Here is an 18,139-nt window from a genome sequence, read left to right as displayed (position 1 = left end):
GCCCGCACGTGCCGCCACACCTGCGCCGCCAGCGCGCGCCCCCCCGCCGCCGCGCCCCGCCCCTCCCCGCCTCCCGCTAGCCAATGAGCGGGAGGGGGCTCTGGCCGGCGGCCAATGGGAGAGCGGCGGCCGCCCCTCCGCTCCCGCCGCCGCCCCCTATTTGAGGCGCGTCGCGCGGCCGCGCGCTCGCACAGGCGGCGGCGGCGGGAGCGGCGGGCGCGGGCGGTGCTGAGCCGCGGTCCGTGGGGCGCGGACGGGCGCCCAGCGCAGCCCCGCACCGCGCTCGGGGGAGCGGGTGCTCCCGGGCGGCTGCACCCCCATGGAGGCTTTCCCCGGCGGCAAGCTGGAGCAGCACCGGCACCTCCCGCCCGTGGAGTGCCTGCCGGGCGCCCGCTACGGCGGCCGGAGTCACAGCGCCTGCGGGAACGTCTTCAACTCCTGGAACGACTACCTGGGGCTGGCCACGCTCATCACCAAGGCCGTGCGCCCCGGCAAGGGCTTCGGCGCCGAGCCCCCCTCGGTGGTGGTGGCGGCTGCCGTGCCGCCGGCCGAGGAGGAGGAGGAAGAGGAGGAGGAGGAGGAAGAGGCGGCGGGGCCGTACTTCGAGGGCGCGCTGGACTTGCACGACCTGGACCTGTGCGGGCATCACCACCACCACCACCACCACCACCACGGCGAGGGCCTGCTGGAGGAGCGCTTCGCCGACTTCAGCCCCTTCCCCGGGCGCGGCGGCCCCGCCGCCGTGGTCTTCGATTGTTCGGGGGAGCACCCGGGCCGGGAGGGCTCGCCCCACGCTTGGGGCGGCGTGGTGGTGGCGGGGCGGCTGCCGACCCACCCGCGGGCCGCCTCCCGCCTCCTCAAACCCGAGCTGCAGGTCTGCGTCTTCTGCCGGAACAACAAGGAGGCCGTGGCCCTCTACACCACCCACATCCTCAAGGGACCCGACGGCCGCGTCCTCTGCCCGGTGCTGCGGCGCTACACCTGCCCCCTCTGCGGCGCCAGCGGCGACAATGCCCACACCATCAAGTACTGCCCCCTCTCCAAAATGCAGGCGGCCAAACAGCTCAAACACGCCCGGACCGCCCTGGGGAAGAAGGGCCGTTAGGCGCCGGGACCCCGGGGGCGGCCCGGGCCTCCTCCCGTCTGTTTCCTTTGGGGTTTTGGTTTTTTTGTCTTTAAAGCGGATGGCGGTTTTGTTCTTTCCCACATTAATATATTAAAGGCGGAGACCGGCGAGCGGGAGCGCCGGGCCGGTGTCGTGCCGCCGGTGGCGTCTGGTGCGCGCTGGCCCGCGCGGAGCCCGGCGCCGGGCCGCGGGAATCGCGCAGCTTAGATGCACTGTATTTGTTTATTGTAAGAAAAAAAAAATATATATATGTGATTTTTACGGAAACGGATTTACGGCGAGATCTAACTGGGGGGGGGGGTTAAAGCAAGCATCGGGCGGGGGGGGGTCCCCGCGTCGCCGGGCGCCTGCAGCGGGGCAGCGCTGCCCTCTGCCGCCGGCCGGGCCCGGCTCTGCCTCCACCCCCCGAGGCCGGGGGAAAGCGGCGGCAGCCGCCTCCCCAACCGCTCCGTGCCGTCGGGGGCTCCGGCTGGGTTGTTCAGCCTGGTGCTGCACCGTGGGGGCCGGGCGGGAGAGCTGTCGTCTTGGCTGTTAATAGCGGGGTATTTAATTAGGGTACAACACTCCGCGTTTGAGGTCTTAGAGTAAACAGCCGAGCAATTTTCTTTGCCGATCTTAGAACCGGGAAGCAAATCGTGATCAAACCTGCACTCGGTTACTTGCTCGGCAATTAACACCTCCCCAAAATCGCAGCATCCTACCTGGCACAATGGGAGAGCAGTGCCGTGCCCCACGGTCACCCTTGAACTGTTCCACTAGCGAGTGTGGACGGCGCTGGTCTCGCAGGTCCCCGTGTCTGATACGCAGCTTTAGGGAAGGTCTGAGAGGAGAAAGCATCAAAGTGCACGTTTGAAAACATCATGACTTTGGCCCGAGGTGCAAACTGAGCCCTTTCTGCTGAAGGAAAGGCAGGAAGTATGGCAGAGGATAAGCTTTGATGCAACTTGTGTTTGTGGTGGAGAATGGGGACGTGATGGGAAGCCTTTGGAGAGAAGAGACCTGGACAAAGCAGAAAGTCGTGACCGCAGGAGAATGGTGGAAGGGGAGGTGACATATTTTCAAGAGCTGAGAAAATAAGGCTTTAACTCATTGCAAGGTGGGAGGGATGTACCCATGTGGTTAACGGATATCCTTGATGCTACATAAACTATACAAAATGTAAGGTTGATGCTGAAGACCTGGACCCTAGGTGATGGCAGTTCCTTGGTACCGAGTATCGGACAGGGCTGCGTTGCTTCTAATCGTCAAGAGATCAGAAATTGCTTTTATTGTGACTCGGAGGCAGGACAAGGAGCAGCAGCGGGTTTGTAGTTTGCTTAGGAGTCCTCTGGAGCTGAAAGGCAGGCACCCAAGTTCTCAGTGCAGAGAGGGTTATGCTGTAGATGGCTTTACCGACACCTGGGGCGTGGAGGGGTGCTCGGTCCACAAAGGTGGCCCTGCCAAAAGCGGGGAGGTGAAGAGAACCTTGCGCAGGAACTGCTGGGGCATCACCAGGAGGATGAGAACGGAGATGGGTCCTGACAGAAAAAGGGAGCTGGGAAAGTGAGGGGCGATGCACGCTTGCGTGGATTCCTTTTGATAAGCTGCTCAACAGGGTGGGAGATGGGGGCAGGAGAGGGGGAGAGCAGGACAGTCGAGAATGGAGTTGAAAGCTGCGCAGGGTGGGCTGGGGACGAGGGCCTGGGGTTCCTTATTCATCACTGCTGTTGACTCACAGTTGCAGCAATTAGGCAGGAGAAACTGATTTTGTGTGGCAGTGTTCTCTTAAATCTTCATCAGATGGCTCCAAAGATGGCTCGGGTCTAATTACCAAATGCAGTGGGGCTTGCATTAAATAACACTTCATAGCGCCTGCAGCTAACCTTGTGGCAGCTACCCTCTCCTCGTGCTAAATACCGTTACATACTGTCTCTTGCTGTATGGGGCATGCACCACGGGCGCTTCTAAGCTGTTAGATGCGTTTGGTTTTGTGATGCCTGGTCCACGCAGGTTGAATCTGTATCCACCACACGTTAGAATCAAGCTCAAGTGTGCTATAGGAAGAGTTTTCTTCTGTACTTTTGTTACTTCTTTGTGGGAAGTTTGAAGATCAGTACATACATTTTAATGCAGTTGACTGTTACTGGACACAAAAGCAAGAAATATCTAACAAAAATCTGTCTGGGGCGTTTTCTGAGGGGTGATTCTGGCAGGGCTGGATCCAAGGTGCTTCTCGCGGTGTTTGCAACGTACCCACCCCTCCGCTCTGGTCTGTACATTAAGCTACTGTGTAGCAACACCCCTATTGCAATGCCTGGAAATTCATGGAGACACCAGAAGATCCCCTGCTGCAGATGGCACTGGCCTTCTGCAGTGCCTGTTTCTTCCCTTTGTCTGTATAAGAGGAAAACTGTTGTATCGGTGGCCGCTGCTGCTGCCTGTCACTCCTGGTTCTTCTCTCATCCTGCACGTGTCCTGGCAGCCTTGCTGTGGAAAGGCCGAGAGCTGTTTGTCGTAGCCGCTGCACAGCATTAGGCATCTGATCAAAGTCTTAACAGGCAGGGCGGTAGAGTAACAGCTTCAAAAGACCAGTTGGGGGGGGACACAGGGATGGACCCCAAACTATTCTGGAGAGGAGATGACAAGATTCAGAATCAGCAAAAGGCAGCCTGAGAGCAAGGCTCTTCAGTTACTTTACGTGATCATTCAACAGGACAATTTGCCCTTTAAAGTTTTACAAGTCGGTGTCCTACAAAGACTCAACCTTTAAGGACGTTTTGGTTTTTTTTTAAGTAAGCTTCTGCCATTTCGTGTGCACCAGCACACTCCTTGTGGCACTGAGTAAGCTGAAACATGCTTGTTCTTGGTCACTCTGAAAAGCTTATTACAATAGATAGTGCTTATAGCGTTGCTTTGATTTGGAAACCATTTACATTAGTAATTTAAATCCTAGGAACAGCAAATAGCTTAATCTGAAAGCAGCCCAGGTTGGAGCTGTTACATGCTCCACAGAAGAGGTCTAAGAAGAGCCAGATATTATTTTCATTTATTCTACAGGCATCTGCAAATCAAAATATTATGGCCACTCGTTTAAACCAAATACTTTATTTTCAGAGAATCACTTTATTACAGGGAAATAAGCATGTAAGTGATGGAATCTTTTCCGTAGTGATAGTCTGGTAAGAGGAGTGAACACAGTATTGGTTAGCCTACAGTCCTCAGTTGATACTAGTCTTGGCAAAAAGCAAGCTACTTCTACTTAAAAACTGCTTTCAGATGCATAGATAACTTGATCCAGCTGAAGTCAGGTAAAGTCTGTACCCATCTTTAGTGGAAATCCTATTTGGACGGAGTTTGCTCTCAGTCTGCTCACCAGAGTGCCTCAGGTAGCTGCTTTGCCATAGGACTAAACCATGGTGGCTATAAAATGTCTTTCCTTCCCATAGATGTGCCAGTTTGACCCACCAAATATATAGGTTAACATATACTGGAGATTGTTTGCCAACAGTCACATGGGGAGGAAGATAATTACTTCTAATATGCCTGTTGTCTGGGCAAAACAAGTGATATGCTAAATACGGAAAAAGGTATAGCAAAGCCAGTAGATTTCACTCTTAGGCAGGAGGATGAGGACTAACAAAGCTTAAATTGCAGCGAGGGAGATTTTGATTAGCAAGAAGCAGTGGAACAGCTTGTAGAATCTCCATCCTACCATAATTAAATGCATTATTTTTTTTTAAGAGGAGGACCAGACAAAGTGTAGAGCATTTCAGTTCTAGCTGATCCTGCCATGGCAAAATAGGAAGAATTGGGCGTTCTTGTTATGCCACTCAGTGCCTACTTCTTGCAATTCTGCAGTAAACCACGCAGGATGGGTACTAGTGCCCGAATAACGCGTACATTTTGAATCTTACATTTCACTGACCTTAACACCCTCAATTCGTAGGCTTACACAATTTAACAGTACCTTTTAGTTCCAGCAGGAAAACTTGCTTACATGTAGCAGTTCCTGTCAATGACTGCAGCCTAAGGATATTAAAACAACAAAGATACATTTCTTTTACAGCAAGATGAGTTCCAGTACTCCTCCTGTTGGAGATTGCCTCCTGGCTGGCCACCAGCCCACCTGCACTGCAGCTCCCCAGTGTGCTCCTGATCCTGCCCATGACCGCACCGAGGCCCGTGCAACCAAGGTCGTGACATGTCCCGAGGTGCAGTTGTGGCTGTGCCGAGACCGGAGTGGCACCGCTTCATTCATTGCCCCTGCCCTGGTCTGCCAGTTCTCATAAAATACAGATTATTATTATTTTTTTTTAATTTTATTTTTTAGAACAAAGGCACTCTAGAGAAAACATAATTAAAATGCACATACCCTACTTCTGCTGAGCACCCTGATGGTCCTCAGCCCTGCCCACCAGCTGGGGGTCAGTCTCTGGGCTGCTCCTGGAGTAGGAAAGAAACTGAACTGTTCATACCTGATCACCTGCCTTGCTCTGCTCTTGGAGATTTGTTTTAATCGAGCAGCATTTGCATCCATTTACCCAGCAGCAGCCTTAAGTTCTGCCTTCTAAATACAGCATGTGACAGTTTATATTCTTCTAAGGTTCACTGAAAATTTTAGATGTTTAACTGAACATGAATCAATCAAACACAGCAATGCTTGACAGAGAATTCATTTGACTTCGTCAACGTTTTCAGGTAACCAAACTTTGTGCTAATGTATAATTACGGCAGTAGATGGAGGTTTTAGCTGTTGGATTTGATCAGTAGTGGTTTTTGATCGCTGTAGTTAGTACTCTGTCTAAAATGATCAAGCAGTAAAATAAACACACTGGCATGTCTGTAAAGCTCACATCTTTTACATCTTTTCTCAAGCCGCCCAGTCCTGAGAATTTTACATGTGTTGGCAACATTATCACAATCATCTCAAATAACAGAAGTTAAGAACACACATTTGGGAACAGAGCTTTAGCTGGTGCAATGATCACTAACATTTATCCCCATGCAAAAATGGCTTTGTATGGATAAAATTAAAAATATGTAACTGGAGGTATAATCATTCTTTACATCTCCCTGATGACTGGAGAAAGGCAAACGTTGCACCCATCTTCAGAAAAGGCCAAAAGGACCATCTGAGAAACTACAGGCCAGATGGTATCACTTCAGTCCCTGGGGAAATCACGGAGGATGTAATTTCAGAGCATGTTTTTGGGCACATGCAGGAGCAGGTGACCGGGAACAGTCAGCATGAATTTACTGAGGGTAAATCATGCCGGACTCACCTGCCTTCTACAACAAAATAACTTTGTGGACAAGGGAAGGAGCAGTGGATGTTCTTCATCTCAACTTTAGCGAGGCTTTCAACACTGTCTCACACAACATTCTTGTACCCAAGTCAGGATGTTACAGTCTAGGTAACAAGGTGGGCAGAAAAAATGGTTGGATGTTCGGGCTCAGCGTCGTGGTCAATGGCCTGGAGCGCACCTGGAGTGGGGTCTCACAGGGACCTGGCCTGCGACCCGGCCTGCCATCTTTCTCAAGGACCTGGAGGCAGCAGGAGGGTGCACCGGCAGCAGGTTTGTGGACGACACCGAGGTGGGAGGCCCAGTCACTGCACTTGGGGCAGGGCTGCCATCCAGAGGGACCCAGGCAGGCTGGGCAGGGGCCTGATGAAATTCAGCAAGGAGAAGGGCAGCGTCCTGCGCTGCCAAGGAAGAAGCCCTTGCAATGATAGACTGGGGGGTGGCTCAAAAGCCTCCGGGGCCCCGGCAGGCAAAAAGCTGAGCGTGAGCCAGCAGATCTCAGGCTGTTTGAACAGGACCATAGCCTGCAGATGAGGAGAGTATGCCCCTCAGCGCTCAGTAGACCTCATCTTAACTGCTGCATGCAGTTTTGGGTCAAGGTCGACATTGCCAAATTGGAGTAAGTTCAGCAGAGGGCCAACAGGCCAGTCAGGGGCCGGAGCATGTCACTGGGAGGAAAGGCTGAGGGGACAGGGCTTGTTCAGCCTGGAGAAGGGAAGGCTTTGGGGAGACCTAACAGCAGCCAGCCAGTACCTACACCAGGAAGGTACCAGGAAAATCCAGACTTTTCACAGCAGTGCATAGGCAGGAGAATGAGAGACACTAGGAAGAAGCTGAAAAGAGAAAGGGTTAAGCTTTTGGAGGGCCACAAAAACGATCAGAGGGATGGAACACCTCTCCCATGAAGAAAGGCTGTGAGCTGGGGTTGTTCAGCCTCGAGAAGAGAAGGCTCCGGGGAGACCTGACTGTGGCCTTTCAATACTTAAAGGGGGCCTCCTAAGAAAGATGGGGACAGACTTTTTAGCAGGGCCTGTTGCGACAGGACAAGGAGTAATGGTTTTAAACTAAAAGAGGGTAGATTCAGACTAGATATAAGGAAGATTTTTTTTTTTTTTTACGATGAGGGTGGTGGAACACTGGAACAGGTTGCCCAGAGAGGTGGTAGACACCCCAGTTCCTGGAAACATTCGAGGTCAGGTTGGACGGGGCTCTGAGCAACCTGATCTAGTTGAAGATGTCCCTGCTCATGGCAGGGGGGTTGGACTAGATGGCCTTTAAAGGTCCCTTCCAACCCAAACCATTCTATGATTCTATGATTTTTCAGTCTGGGAACAGTCAAGCACTGGAAGAGGTTGCCCAGAAAGGTTGTGCAGCCTACATCCTTGGAGGTTTTCAAGACCACGCTGGAGAAACATGGTTCTGAGTAACACAATCGTTTCACAGCCAGAGGTGAAGTGAGCTCCTGGGGTCCCTTGTAACAGGAATGATCCTGTGATCCTATGACACAGAATGCAAGGACCGCAAGACGTAGCTAACAGCAGCAGCACCCACTACTCCAAATTCAGTAAGCGCTCTCTGTTACTAGATAGCTGCCGTTCCCTAGTTCCATCCTTTATAGGACTGTATGATGAACAAAAACCATAGTATTTTTTTTGCTTAGAAAACACTACTGCTCTGAAGCAATTCTGTGACTCAACAAGCAATGACATGACAGGCTCCAAAGGCACAAAAATTTGGCCCTCAGACGATGACTCCCAGAGCAAGTTTTTCCTGCGAAACCTACTGGTCCTGGATAACTCAGAAGAGGGCAGGAAAAGGACAAGAGGAGTATTACAACTTTTGTTCACACACATTAAAATTAAAGCAGGTTTCTCAGGAAGACACTATCCCAGGTGTTCTCACATTCTCCTTCAGCTGGTACAGAAACAGGTATGCATACAGAAAAGGAGTTGTTCAACAGCTATTCTGCAGTAACATACATTGCAGGAAGTTACTAAAAAGTCAAGACGCTGTAGCAGCTAATTCCTTAAGTTGTTTATTTATCGTTGAAGAAACACACAGCAGCAAGTTCTGTGTTGGCTTCAGTATGACCAGAGAGTTAATCATTGTTACTGCACCCCAAAATTGAAGTCAACACAGCCATTACTACAAATCACTTTTTTGGAAAGGGAAGGAATTGACCCTGAAGACAAAGAATTGGGGGAAAATGCAACAATTTCTCCAAAACCACACATTTTAAATATGACAATATTTATAAATCCTTGAAAGGCATGAATTATCCAGTAATGGAAAAAGCGGTTGTGATCCTGGCAACGGAAAATACATAGCCATATGCTTACCAAAACACGCAAATTGTAAAAGCTTGAAGTTTTGTGGTTGTACACTGCAGCAGTATACGTTACTGGAACAATGACTGCAAAATGGCCTCATAGGCGTTATGTATTCAAGTGAACCTACAGAAAATATCCCAGTGTAGCTAATGCTCGTAATGTTTATTGTATTTAATTCAAATTTAAACAACTTACTGAATTCAGATAGTGATAAAATACATCTCTGAAACCGCCTGCCCTCAAAGATACCTATGTAAAAGAGGGCCTTTATATTTTTTCTACTTTTTTGGCTAATGATGGAAATTGATTTCGCTCTGCTTTTTCAATAATTCCACTGTGTGAGCAGAGGTGTTTTCAAATGCATGTTCTGTGACGATAATACCCCATTCCAAATTAAGAAAGACTAAAAATAGAAAGGTCAGCCTGTTTTGGTGCGAGACAGAAGCATTACTCGAGACAGCTGTTGGCCTTGCTTCTTTTTATTTTAGCAACAAATGACCCATGAAATAAGCATCATTTGAAATTTCAAAAACTGGCATTCAATTTCCAACCTTCTGCTGTGAGTTTTGTGCATGATCAATCTATATGAGTAAGTAATTCAAGCTCATGCTTTCATGTTACCTCAAAACATTTGTTAAAGAACTCCAATTCAGAATGTTTATAAGCACAAATATAATTCGTGGATTCGATCAAATCAAAGCTAAAACATTGGTTAAACTCTGTGATTTTCACTTAACGTCGTACAGTGGTCCACCCTTCTTCATCTGTCTCATTTTTAGTACGGCGAAGGGGCTCACGCTCCTTTTCTGTTTTCCAGGAACCTTTCTCCTTCTCCCCATCTCTTTCTCGATCTTTTGATGCTGGTGGGGGAGCAGAAGCTGGAGGAGCAGCAGGAGCAGGAGCTGATCGCCGAACTGTTTCACGTTCTTCTCCACGTTCTTCTCTCCTATCATCAGCACGCCTCCATGAGCTTGCTACAAATACAGAAAGACAATAAAACCACCTTTGTCACGCTCCACCAGCAGCCTGCAAGAGTTTAAACAAATACGCCCGGCACCGACAGTCTGATTTACTGATTCACAGTCTTGCCAAGAGGTAATATGATGATGACAGCCAAATGCACAGTTGAATTTTATAGTGAAGTAATGGACAGGAACTACTCAAGCCTCTTTTCAGATTCAGGATTGTTGTGAGCAACCCAAGTGTCATCTTCAAAACACAGTAACTGCAATAAGAATGTTCTATTGATGTACATGATTTTATGATGTAAAAATATATTCTGATATTATTATCAGAATTAAAAGCACAAAAGCATCTCCTCAGAAATGACTGAACCCTGAAAACAGAAAAATCCTAACTTAGAAACACTTGTGGAAAATGTTTAGGTGTACACTGTCTCAAAAGACAGCAAATTATTCTTCAGCCGACTGAAATCAGAGGTATAAATGGCACCGGATTACACGACTCCACTGGTAACAGCATTCACCATCCTTTACTATATGAAGAATTGTTCATTTCCACTAAAAGGACGTTAAGAATTCCACCCCAGCTATGTGTGAACAAAGCTGCGTCAAATACCAAACCAGACAGTCAAATACCAAAACTTGATACATTAGAATAAATAAATAAATTTTTAAAAATCTCCACATTGAGAACGCTCAGCCTTTCTGCCAGCTGAAGTCCCATATGATGTGTTCTGTTCCAGTCTGCTCTCTGACACCAGCTGCCTGACAGCACCCATGTTCAGGGAGCACCCACACTCGGGGCAGAGACCAAGTGAGATTCTGAACTGAGAATGCCAGAATTGGAAGACACGGTATCTCAGGCTACACGTGTTTGCTGTTACTGTATTTTTAGAACACAGCAAAGGATTAATAAATGTACATAATTAAAACAGGTTTGTAATTAAAATAGGTTATTCATCAAAATCAATACCATTAATAGTGTGAAACCCATAAGGCCTTGTTTGGAAATACTGCCCTCACATTTTAATGGTTTTAAGAAATGAGCCAGAAATTACTTTCTGGGATGTCTATTTTGATAATTTAAGCACATGCATTTCATTCACCCTGAACATAATCCTACTATGAAAACTGCATACTTAAAATCTTATCCTTCTACTGCAGATGTGAAATGCTACTATGAGAGAAAAGAGTACAACTAAAAAAAGTTAAGATTCAAGGAAGAATTCTCAATTACACTAAAGCTTCTTTCTAGTACTTTGCTTATGCAAAGGGAGTTTAAGTGGCTGAAAATATAACTTATTCCCATTTTACCACATCCTAGCACTGTCAGACTAACATGAAGGCCCTATAATGAATGTAAGCCTTTAGGAACACTGAAATAAACATACGTTCTTCACGGTCAGATCTGAGTGGTGGTCCTCTTCTGAGAGGTGGCTCTCTGTCATCAGTACGTCGATCTCTCATGTCACGACCACCTCTGTCCCATTCTTCACGACGACTTGAATCTCTCCAGCTAGAAGTTTCCTCAGCTGGTCCTCTTCTCCAACCAGCATCATCCCTTTTGCCATTCAAAACATAAAATAAGACTAAATGTTAAGATTTTACCTTTGCTATGGGAAGAAGCAATAATAAATCACAACGCAGATATTTTCAGGCCCAGTGGGTCTCTATTTAACATACTGACATAGTTCTAAAACCTCTTCTGTTTTTCTGGAGCCTAAAATGAAATTTTCTTGATAATAGGTTTAAAAAAAAAGAAAAAATTAAAAGCAGTAAAGCATTTTGGGATTCCTTCTGTAAACAGTTAATGTCATCTTAAAAATAACAAATGAAAAAGGCCCCAAAAATGCCACTATCCATTTACTGCCTTAAAGTGCTTAATTTCATACCAACCAACCACTGTTCCTTTCACTCAGCAATGTCACATTATTTCTTTATCAGCAGGGCACTTTTTTTTTTTTTTTAAACAGAAACATTCTAGAAGTATTTAAACAGAGCAGTCAAACCTGGGGCGCCTGAAACGATCATCTCGATCAAAATCTCTATCTCTGTCAAATTCACGGTCTTTCTCATTTTCATCACGATCTTTGTCCCTATCCCATTCACGGTCTCCTGGAGGTCTGGAGTCTCGGGGAGGCCCCCAGCTGTCCTCACGAGCCTTTTCTCGTTCTCTCCATCCCCCTATAAGTAAGAAACAGAGTCAAAGGAATTTGTGACTGACCTCTGATCTCTCTGTAGACAAAGAATCCTTTACTTCCCTCACAGAAACTGGTTCTTCAAGTTTTGATCCCTGAGGATCCAACTCAAGATGCTTGTAAGAAGTGTGCACATGGAGCGGGAGCCATAGACAAAACACTGTAGAAACTGCTTAACATAAAGACAGTAATATATACCTCATCTATCAGGACTGCCTGTAACAATTTAGCAGAGCTGATTACATCCTGCAGTTTTCAGTCAGAAACCACAAACTCCTCAGGGGTCTTGTGCAAAACAAGTGCAGGAAAAGAAGTAACGGGGGTAGCTTAGACAGCAGATTCCTTTGTGAAAATCAACAAGTGGGGAGATTTTAGGCAAGCAAATTTTTTAAGTACTGCTTTTTAAAGCACTACTTTAAAAGTATGACTATCGTTTACCATCTGCTTACACAGTGCATCCTGCAATATCGTTCAGTTATTTAGAATGGGAGTTCTTTATCATGCAGCCTGCTTTTTCTTTAAATAGGAAAAAGGAGAAAGCTATTGGAGTGCGAGTTTTGAGATTTATGATAACTTTTCTGCAGGTTTGGATTACAGAATTAGTGTCTATAAAAGTTGATGTGGTGCCTGTGAATACATAAATCTGAATATACAGAACCAGGAAATCAAAATCATATCTAATATTTAAACGTCAACAATAGTTCTGAAAAGAATCAGAAACAGTTGTTCTAGTCACCATCAACAAGACTTAAGACTAGAAATAAACTATACAAGAATAGGATAATTCAGATTGAAAGGGACCTCAGAAGGTCATCTAGTCCAAACTCCTGCTCAAAGCAGGATTTTCAAGAAAGGCAGACACAAAAGCAAAAAAGGAATGGTAAAAACAGGAATATCTTTGTACACATAAAAAAGGCTTATCAAAACCAGACCCACTTGAATGATGTATCAAAATCCTCCTTAGAAGGAGGTTAATTTCAGACATACAGAGGGGGCCGGGTAAGAGACCAAGGTATGCTAATCTATTGAGAATGTTTCTCTCCCATCAGAGCATTAAACTTTTTGCACATAGGTAAATTACCAGCATTACTATGTGACCTTTAGGTATCTTCCAGGCAAGCAATAGACACTGCTGCATTTTTTTTTCTTTTTTTTTTAATTCAACCAAATTAAAAGGTTTAATTATACTAAGTAAAGGAGTGTCCACATTAGCCAAATTAATCCAGATGTTTTCAGAGTTGATTCTCCCATCTCTGGCACCAAGTACATTACATCCATTATCTACTAGGTTAACACGTGCTTTGGAGGGAAGATTATTATATTATTATATTTTACCTGGTTTACCAAATGGTCTCCAAGGACCTGGTCTTGAATCATCACCGCTACGCCATGGACCCCTGTCATCATCTCGTCTGGACAGCCTGTCATCATCTGCGCTACGCCATGGTCCCCTGTCATCATCACGCCTTGACATCCTGTCGTCATCCATCCCGCGCCTGGGACCCCTGTCATCATCCAGCCCCCGCCTGGGACCCCTGTCATCATCCAGCCCCCGCCTGGGACCCCTGTCATCATCTGCAGCACGCCAGCTACCCCGGTCGTCATCCAGCCCACGCCTGGGTGGCCTGTCATCATCCAAAGCCCGTCTGGGCGGCCTGTCGTCGTCCAGCCCACGCCTGGGTCCTCTGTCATCATCTGCTGCACGCCAACTGCCTCTGTCATCGTCCAAGCCGCGCCTGGGTGGCCTGTCGTCATCCAAAGCACGTCTGGGTGGCCTGTCGTCATCCAAAGCACGCCTGGGACCCCTGTCGTCATCTGCAGCCCGCCAGCTCCCTCTATCATCATCCAAACCACGCCTGGGCGGCCTGTCCTCATCCAATCCACGTCTGGGTGGCCTGTCCTCATCCCCTTCACGCCTAGGTGGCCTGTCCTCATCCCCTTCACGCCTAGGTGGCCTGTCCTCCGTTGATTCCATAGAAGGACGTTCCTTTTCTTCTGCAGCACCACGTCGGGGCAGATCATCCCCTCGTCGCGGCAGATCATCCCCTCGTCGCGGCAGATCATCCCCTCGTCGGAAAGGTCTTTCATCATCTCTTGCTTCTCCTCGACGCCAATCTCTATAAAACCATAGGGAATGAGCAAAAAGTAGAAGCTGACATCCAGGAAAGCTTTACATATTAGATCGACAGTATCAAACCCCTCAAGTCCATTTCTGAATGTGTTTGCAACCAAACATCAAGTGGATACATTTACAGAGCTTGCGGTTTTCAAATGCACTTTATAATTGCCTTCATTGCTATGGGCAAGTGGTAGGTCACCGTCCCTACAGCTTCAGTAAAGACTGAACAGCTTACTATCTCCTTCAAAACAACAGTTTGAAGGGGGTAACTACAGTCCCCTGTTGGTTATCTGCTGCAACACAACAGAGAAGAGGTTTGGCTTCTACACTAAGCCTAATTTGACAAACTCAAGCTAAGTCTCAAAGAACCAGTATTAAAAAAACCCACAACCACCAAGTAAGTATGCCCCTTCTTCACGCACATGCCAACGCTACAGTCCAATCCCTGTTTTCATATGCTTTGGCACAGTTCCAGCCCAACAGATTGGCAATACTTTCACTGACAAGCATCCACAACTAGATACGGCAGGACAACGTAGTGAACTCATAACTCAATCCACTGCTACTGCCTGACAGCAAGCAGGGTGCACCAGGCTCTGGCAGGCTATCAGTGCTTGCACAGACTCTCCTTACTAGGATATACATGGAAAGTAAAGGATTGGTGAGAATTTTCCCTGGGCTATTGAGTCATCAGTTCATCTTTGAAATATGTTTGGATTTGTAACACTAGATTTGTAACAAAAGATCAGGCACTGCTGAAAAACGGTTAGAGCGTTCCACTCTTGTCACTTCTCCGGACACACCATTTAGTTTAATGCCTACAGGATTTTACACATACATTTAGACCATAAACCTTGGCTTTGTCACTAGATTAATTTCTTTATTTCAGGAAATTAACCTTCCTAAGCTAGTTCCTCAGCAAAAAAACAAGAAACAAGGAATAAGTACATCATAAAGATGTACTGGTACCTGCTTCTTGGCAAGAGAAGAGAAGCTGCACTGGGGTTGAATCTCATGGATTCCAAAAATAAAATCAAAACCAAACAAAAACAAAACCCCCCACAGGTTTAGAAATCCACGATGCTACTAAAATGTAAACAAAAGAACAGCAATGACTTGCTACAAAACAACAGATGTAGGACTCCAAGAGGTGAGAACAAAGAGGCAACAGCTTGTGACAACTCTGCATCTCAAGAATTTCGAGGAATTGTGAGCAGCGTATTTCCTAGTTTTGGAAGAATAAGGGAAAATGCAATTACCATTGAGCTGTGAGATAAACACAAGACATGGAGATCGTTAACTTCCATTTAGATTCAGATTGGATAATCTTCCCCTTTGAAAAATCTGATTATTTTGACGTAAAAGACATGTAGAGAAATGGTTATAAAGTTCATCAAATGAACAAGTATTTAATTCATTCATACTTAGGTACTGTTTCAGACTTTTACGGTTTTTAAATCTATTTTTAAACTATTACTGCTCTAATTTTTAAACTATTACTTGCAGGTGAAATTATGCCTCTGTTGTTTTTACAGTTTTTTTCTCATTTTTCAGCTTTTGTCCTTCTTTCCCTCTTAGAAATCCTAATTCCCACTTTAAAAGTTTACTAAAATTAAGAGTCAAACAGCATCTGATAAATTAAAAAGAACAGAGGGATGCATGAATATTAAGAATATTATTGAATGGCAGTCACTGGTTGTAATGCAATACAGTTTCTATTACATAACCCATTTTTCAATAACCTCTAAAAATCCTACACACAGATCTACAAGAGCTGAAAGCATGCAGACAGCTTTACCAAATAAAGCAGAAATTTGCCGGCAAAGTTCACACTATAGTGTCTACCACTGTCACAGGTTTATAACTTTTTTTTGCTTATCCTAACTCAGGCACAAACAGCACAGACAATAAAATAGAGGTCAACTCTCCTTTTGTATACATTTTGGCTTTTTAGTATTTCTTGACCATAAGCACATAAGCATTTGTTGATCCTTTGGGTTAGCAATCTGTGGCAGTAATATCTCTAATGAGCTGTGCTAAGTATGACAGCCTGCAGCGCTGCCCCGCCACTTTTAGTGAATACCAGGTCTATATTAGTTGCCATTTCATTGTTTCAAGGAGCAAGCGTCCAGTTCCTGACAGCATTTTATTGATTTTCTGTGATCTAGAGAAAGAACAAGAGGTACCACCATAAAATGACTTTTTCTACTAAATCAACTGGCTTTTAATTTAACTCCTACATAGCACTTCCATGTTAACCTCTTTTTCCTGCAATCACAATACTTGTAATATTTTTTTTTTAGTATCAGGATTTACTTTCTTCTCTTCCTTATAAAGTTTTATTGCATCATTAGTTTTATTTTCCTCTTTTGTTTCTTATGATAACTACCTTTCTTGCACAGTGAAGGAACAAAGCAAATACTCGCAGTCTAGTAATAACTTATAACAAAGCCACTAGCTGTCCAAGAGACAGACAGCCCTTGCTGGACTCTTCTGCCTTTCTATAATCTGTTTTCTCTTGTAACTGGGACCATGATATGGAAAAGACTGAGAACACTGGAACATGCTGATCACCTGGAATCCAGCTCTCTGGGGACTTCTGCATAGTACAATTGGTTGCTGCGTGACTGTAAGAACCTGTGTACCATTAAGGCATGTACGCCAGGACTGTGCCATTTCCATTAGAAATTGTCTGCGAGACAGATTTTATAGTTTCTCTCCTCGTACTAGCATCCATAAGAACTTTTTAATGCATATATCCAATAGCTGTACTTCAGCTAGATACATGCTGCAAATTAAATCTGATGCTCTGTGCTCTATGTTACTGCCTTTATCACTCGATTCAGAAATACGTTTTGGAATTACTTTACTCAGTTAGGTTTGCATTGCTGTCTTTGTATCCAACACATTTTCCCTTTAGGGTTAAAATCCAACTGAAGGTAGACTAGGGGCTACTAAAGAATGCAGAATTACACCTTTCTTCTGCAATTATGTCTGAGCATCATCACTTTTACTTTGTTATTTCCTAAGTTCAGCAAAAAGAAAATAATTGAGAAACATTGCTTTACTTAAAATTCCATAGAGATATTAATTTTGACTGCTATCAGTATTTCCTTTTAGTATTCCTCAGTATATTCCTTTTAGTAAAAGAGAGAGGGAAAGTTTTACCGAACATGCTACATAATAATCCAAAATATGCCTAATTTTAACTCCTCAGCAGTCACTCGGCTCAATTTCTACAGAAGTTGAATGAGAAATGACTAAGACAACACTTATTCAGAAAAACTCTATGCTATAATGATTCAAAAATGAATTTGCGTCATCTGTATCATTCTGTGTGGGGAAAAAAAAAATATCACACAAAACAGATGCATTAAACAATTCTGCAATACGTTAATAGTTAAAGGCTTCACCCAGGAGTTTCATCCAATTTTTGATTTTGCCATTCATGTGAAAGTGGATCACTACCACGAATGGCAACACAGCTTTTAAGGAAAGACTGAAAGACTATTTTGTTCATTAAGAGATCATACTCTTCCAATATGTTAGAAGAAATTACTAGAGAAAGAGTAAATTAATTTGCTTCCACTGGAGTCAGAGTAAGCTGTAATGGATTTAAATTGCTGCACTGGAAATTAAGGTTAGACATTTATAAAAATCTATCTACCTGGAAGGCTAATTAAGCAATAAAACATATTGCCAATTGGAACAAGCAGTGGTATCTCCATCAGCACAGGCTTTTAAGAACAACTAGACATGCATCATCAGAGATATTTTAGGTACAGCTCATCCTGTTGTGGAGCAGAGGGATGGACAAATGTTAAAGATCTTATTTTCTACAACTGTATAAACAGTCTTCTTTATTAATGAACATATCCAAAACCCCTGAAATATATAGATGTGAACAAGCACTTTTTTTTTTTTAAAAAGTGCAAAGTACCTTCAGAATATTCTTCCTTCAGAAATCCTTCCTTCTCTGTTCAACACAGTCTTTCAGAACTTTGTTTTAGTTTACGGCACATATTTTCTGCTCTGTGACTCACTCTGGGACTTGAATAGTTTAAGACTCTAAATTTTTACTTTACTATTCTTATATATTACTGTCAGTTTTCTAAATGGAAC

General features: G+C 45.1%; 2 protein-coding genes across 3 annotated transcripts in view; one reads left to right on the top strand and one right to left on the bottom strand.

Moving 5' to 3' along the window:
- The first annotated feature begins 235 nt into the window (after positions 1-235).
- Positions 236-1,397, top strand: NANOS1 (nanos C2HC-type zinc finger 1). Its single transcript, XM_050899269.1, has one exon. It carries the CDS (start codon positions 320-322, stop codon positions 1,103-1,105), a length of 786 nt encoding a protein of 261 aa, XP_050755226.1. The 5' UTR covers positions 236-319; the 3' UTR covers positions 1,106-1,397.
- A 6,988-nt stretch (positions 1,398-8,385) lies between these two features.
- EIF3A (eukaryotic translation initiation factor 3 subunit A) overlaps positions 8,386-18,139 on the bottom strand; it is a 36,819-nt gene continuing 27,065 nt past the window's right edge. Inside the window, exons 19-23 of one of the 2 annotated variants that reach the window (XM_050898674.1) lie at positions 13,937-14,015; positions 13,234-13,861; positions 11,710-11,884; positions 11,092-11,261; positions 8,386-9,712 (exon numbers count right to left, since the gene is read on the bottom strand). In XM_050898674.1, the coding sequence (XP_050754631.1) occupies positions 9,471-9,712; positions 11,092-11,261; positions 11,710-11,884; positions 13,234-13,861; positions 13,937-14,015 (1,294 nt within the window). In that variant the 3' untranslated portion in view covers positions 8,386-9,470. Of the gene's footprint in view, positions 9,713-11,091; positions 11,262-11,709; positions 11,885-13,233; positions 14,016-18,139 lie in introns of both variants that reach the window. The other variant, XM_050898673.1, reaches the window with a different exon arrangement.

Source organism: Gymnogyps californianus, chromosome 6 (assembly GCF_018139145.2).
Source record: "Gymnogyps californianus isolate 813 chromosome 6, ASM1813914v2, whole genome shotgun sequence".
NCBI lineage: Eukaryota > Metazoa > Chordata > Aves > Accipitriformes > Cathartidae > Gymnogyps > Gymnogyps californianus.
This window is presented reverse-complemented; position numbering and strand designations above follow the sequence as displayed.

Bases quoted from the DNA above. Each gene is read 5' to 3' on its own strand.
- NANOS1 (XM_050899269.1), top strand. From the start codon at position 320: ATGGAGGCTTTCCCCGGCGGCAAGCTGGAGCAGCACCGGCACCTCCCG.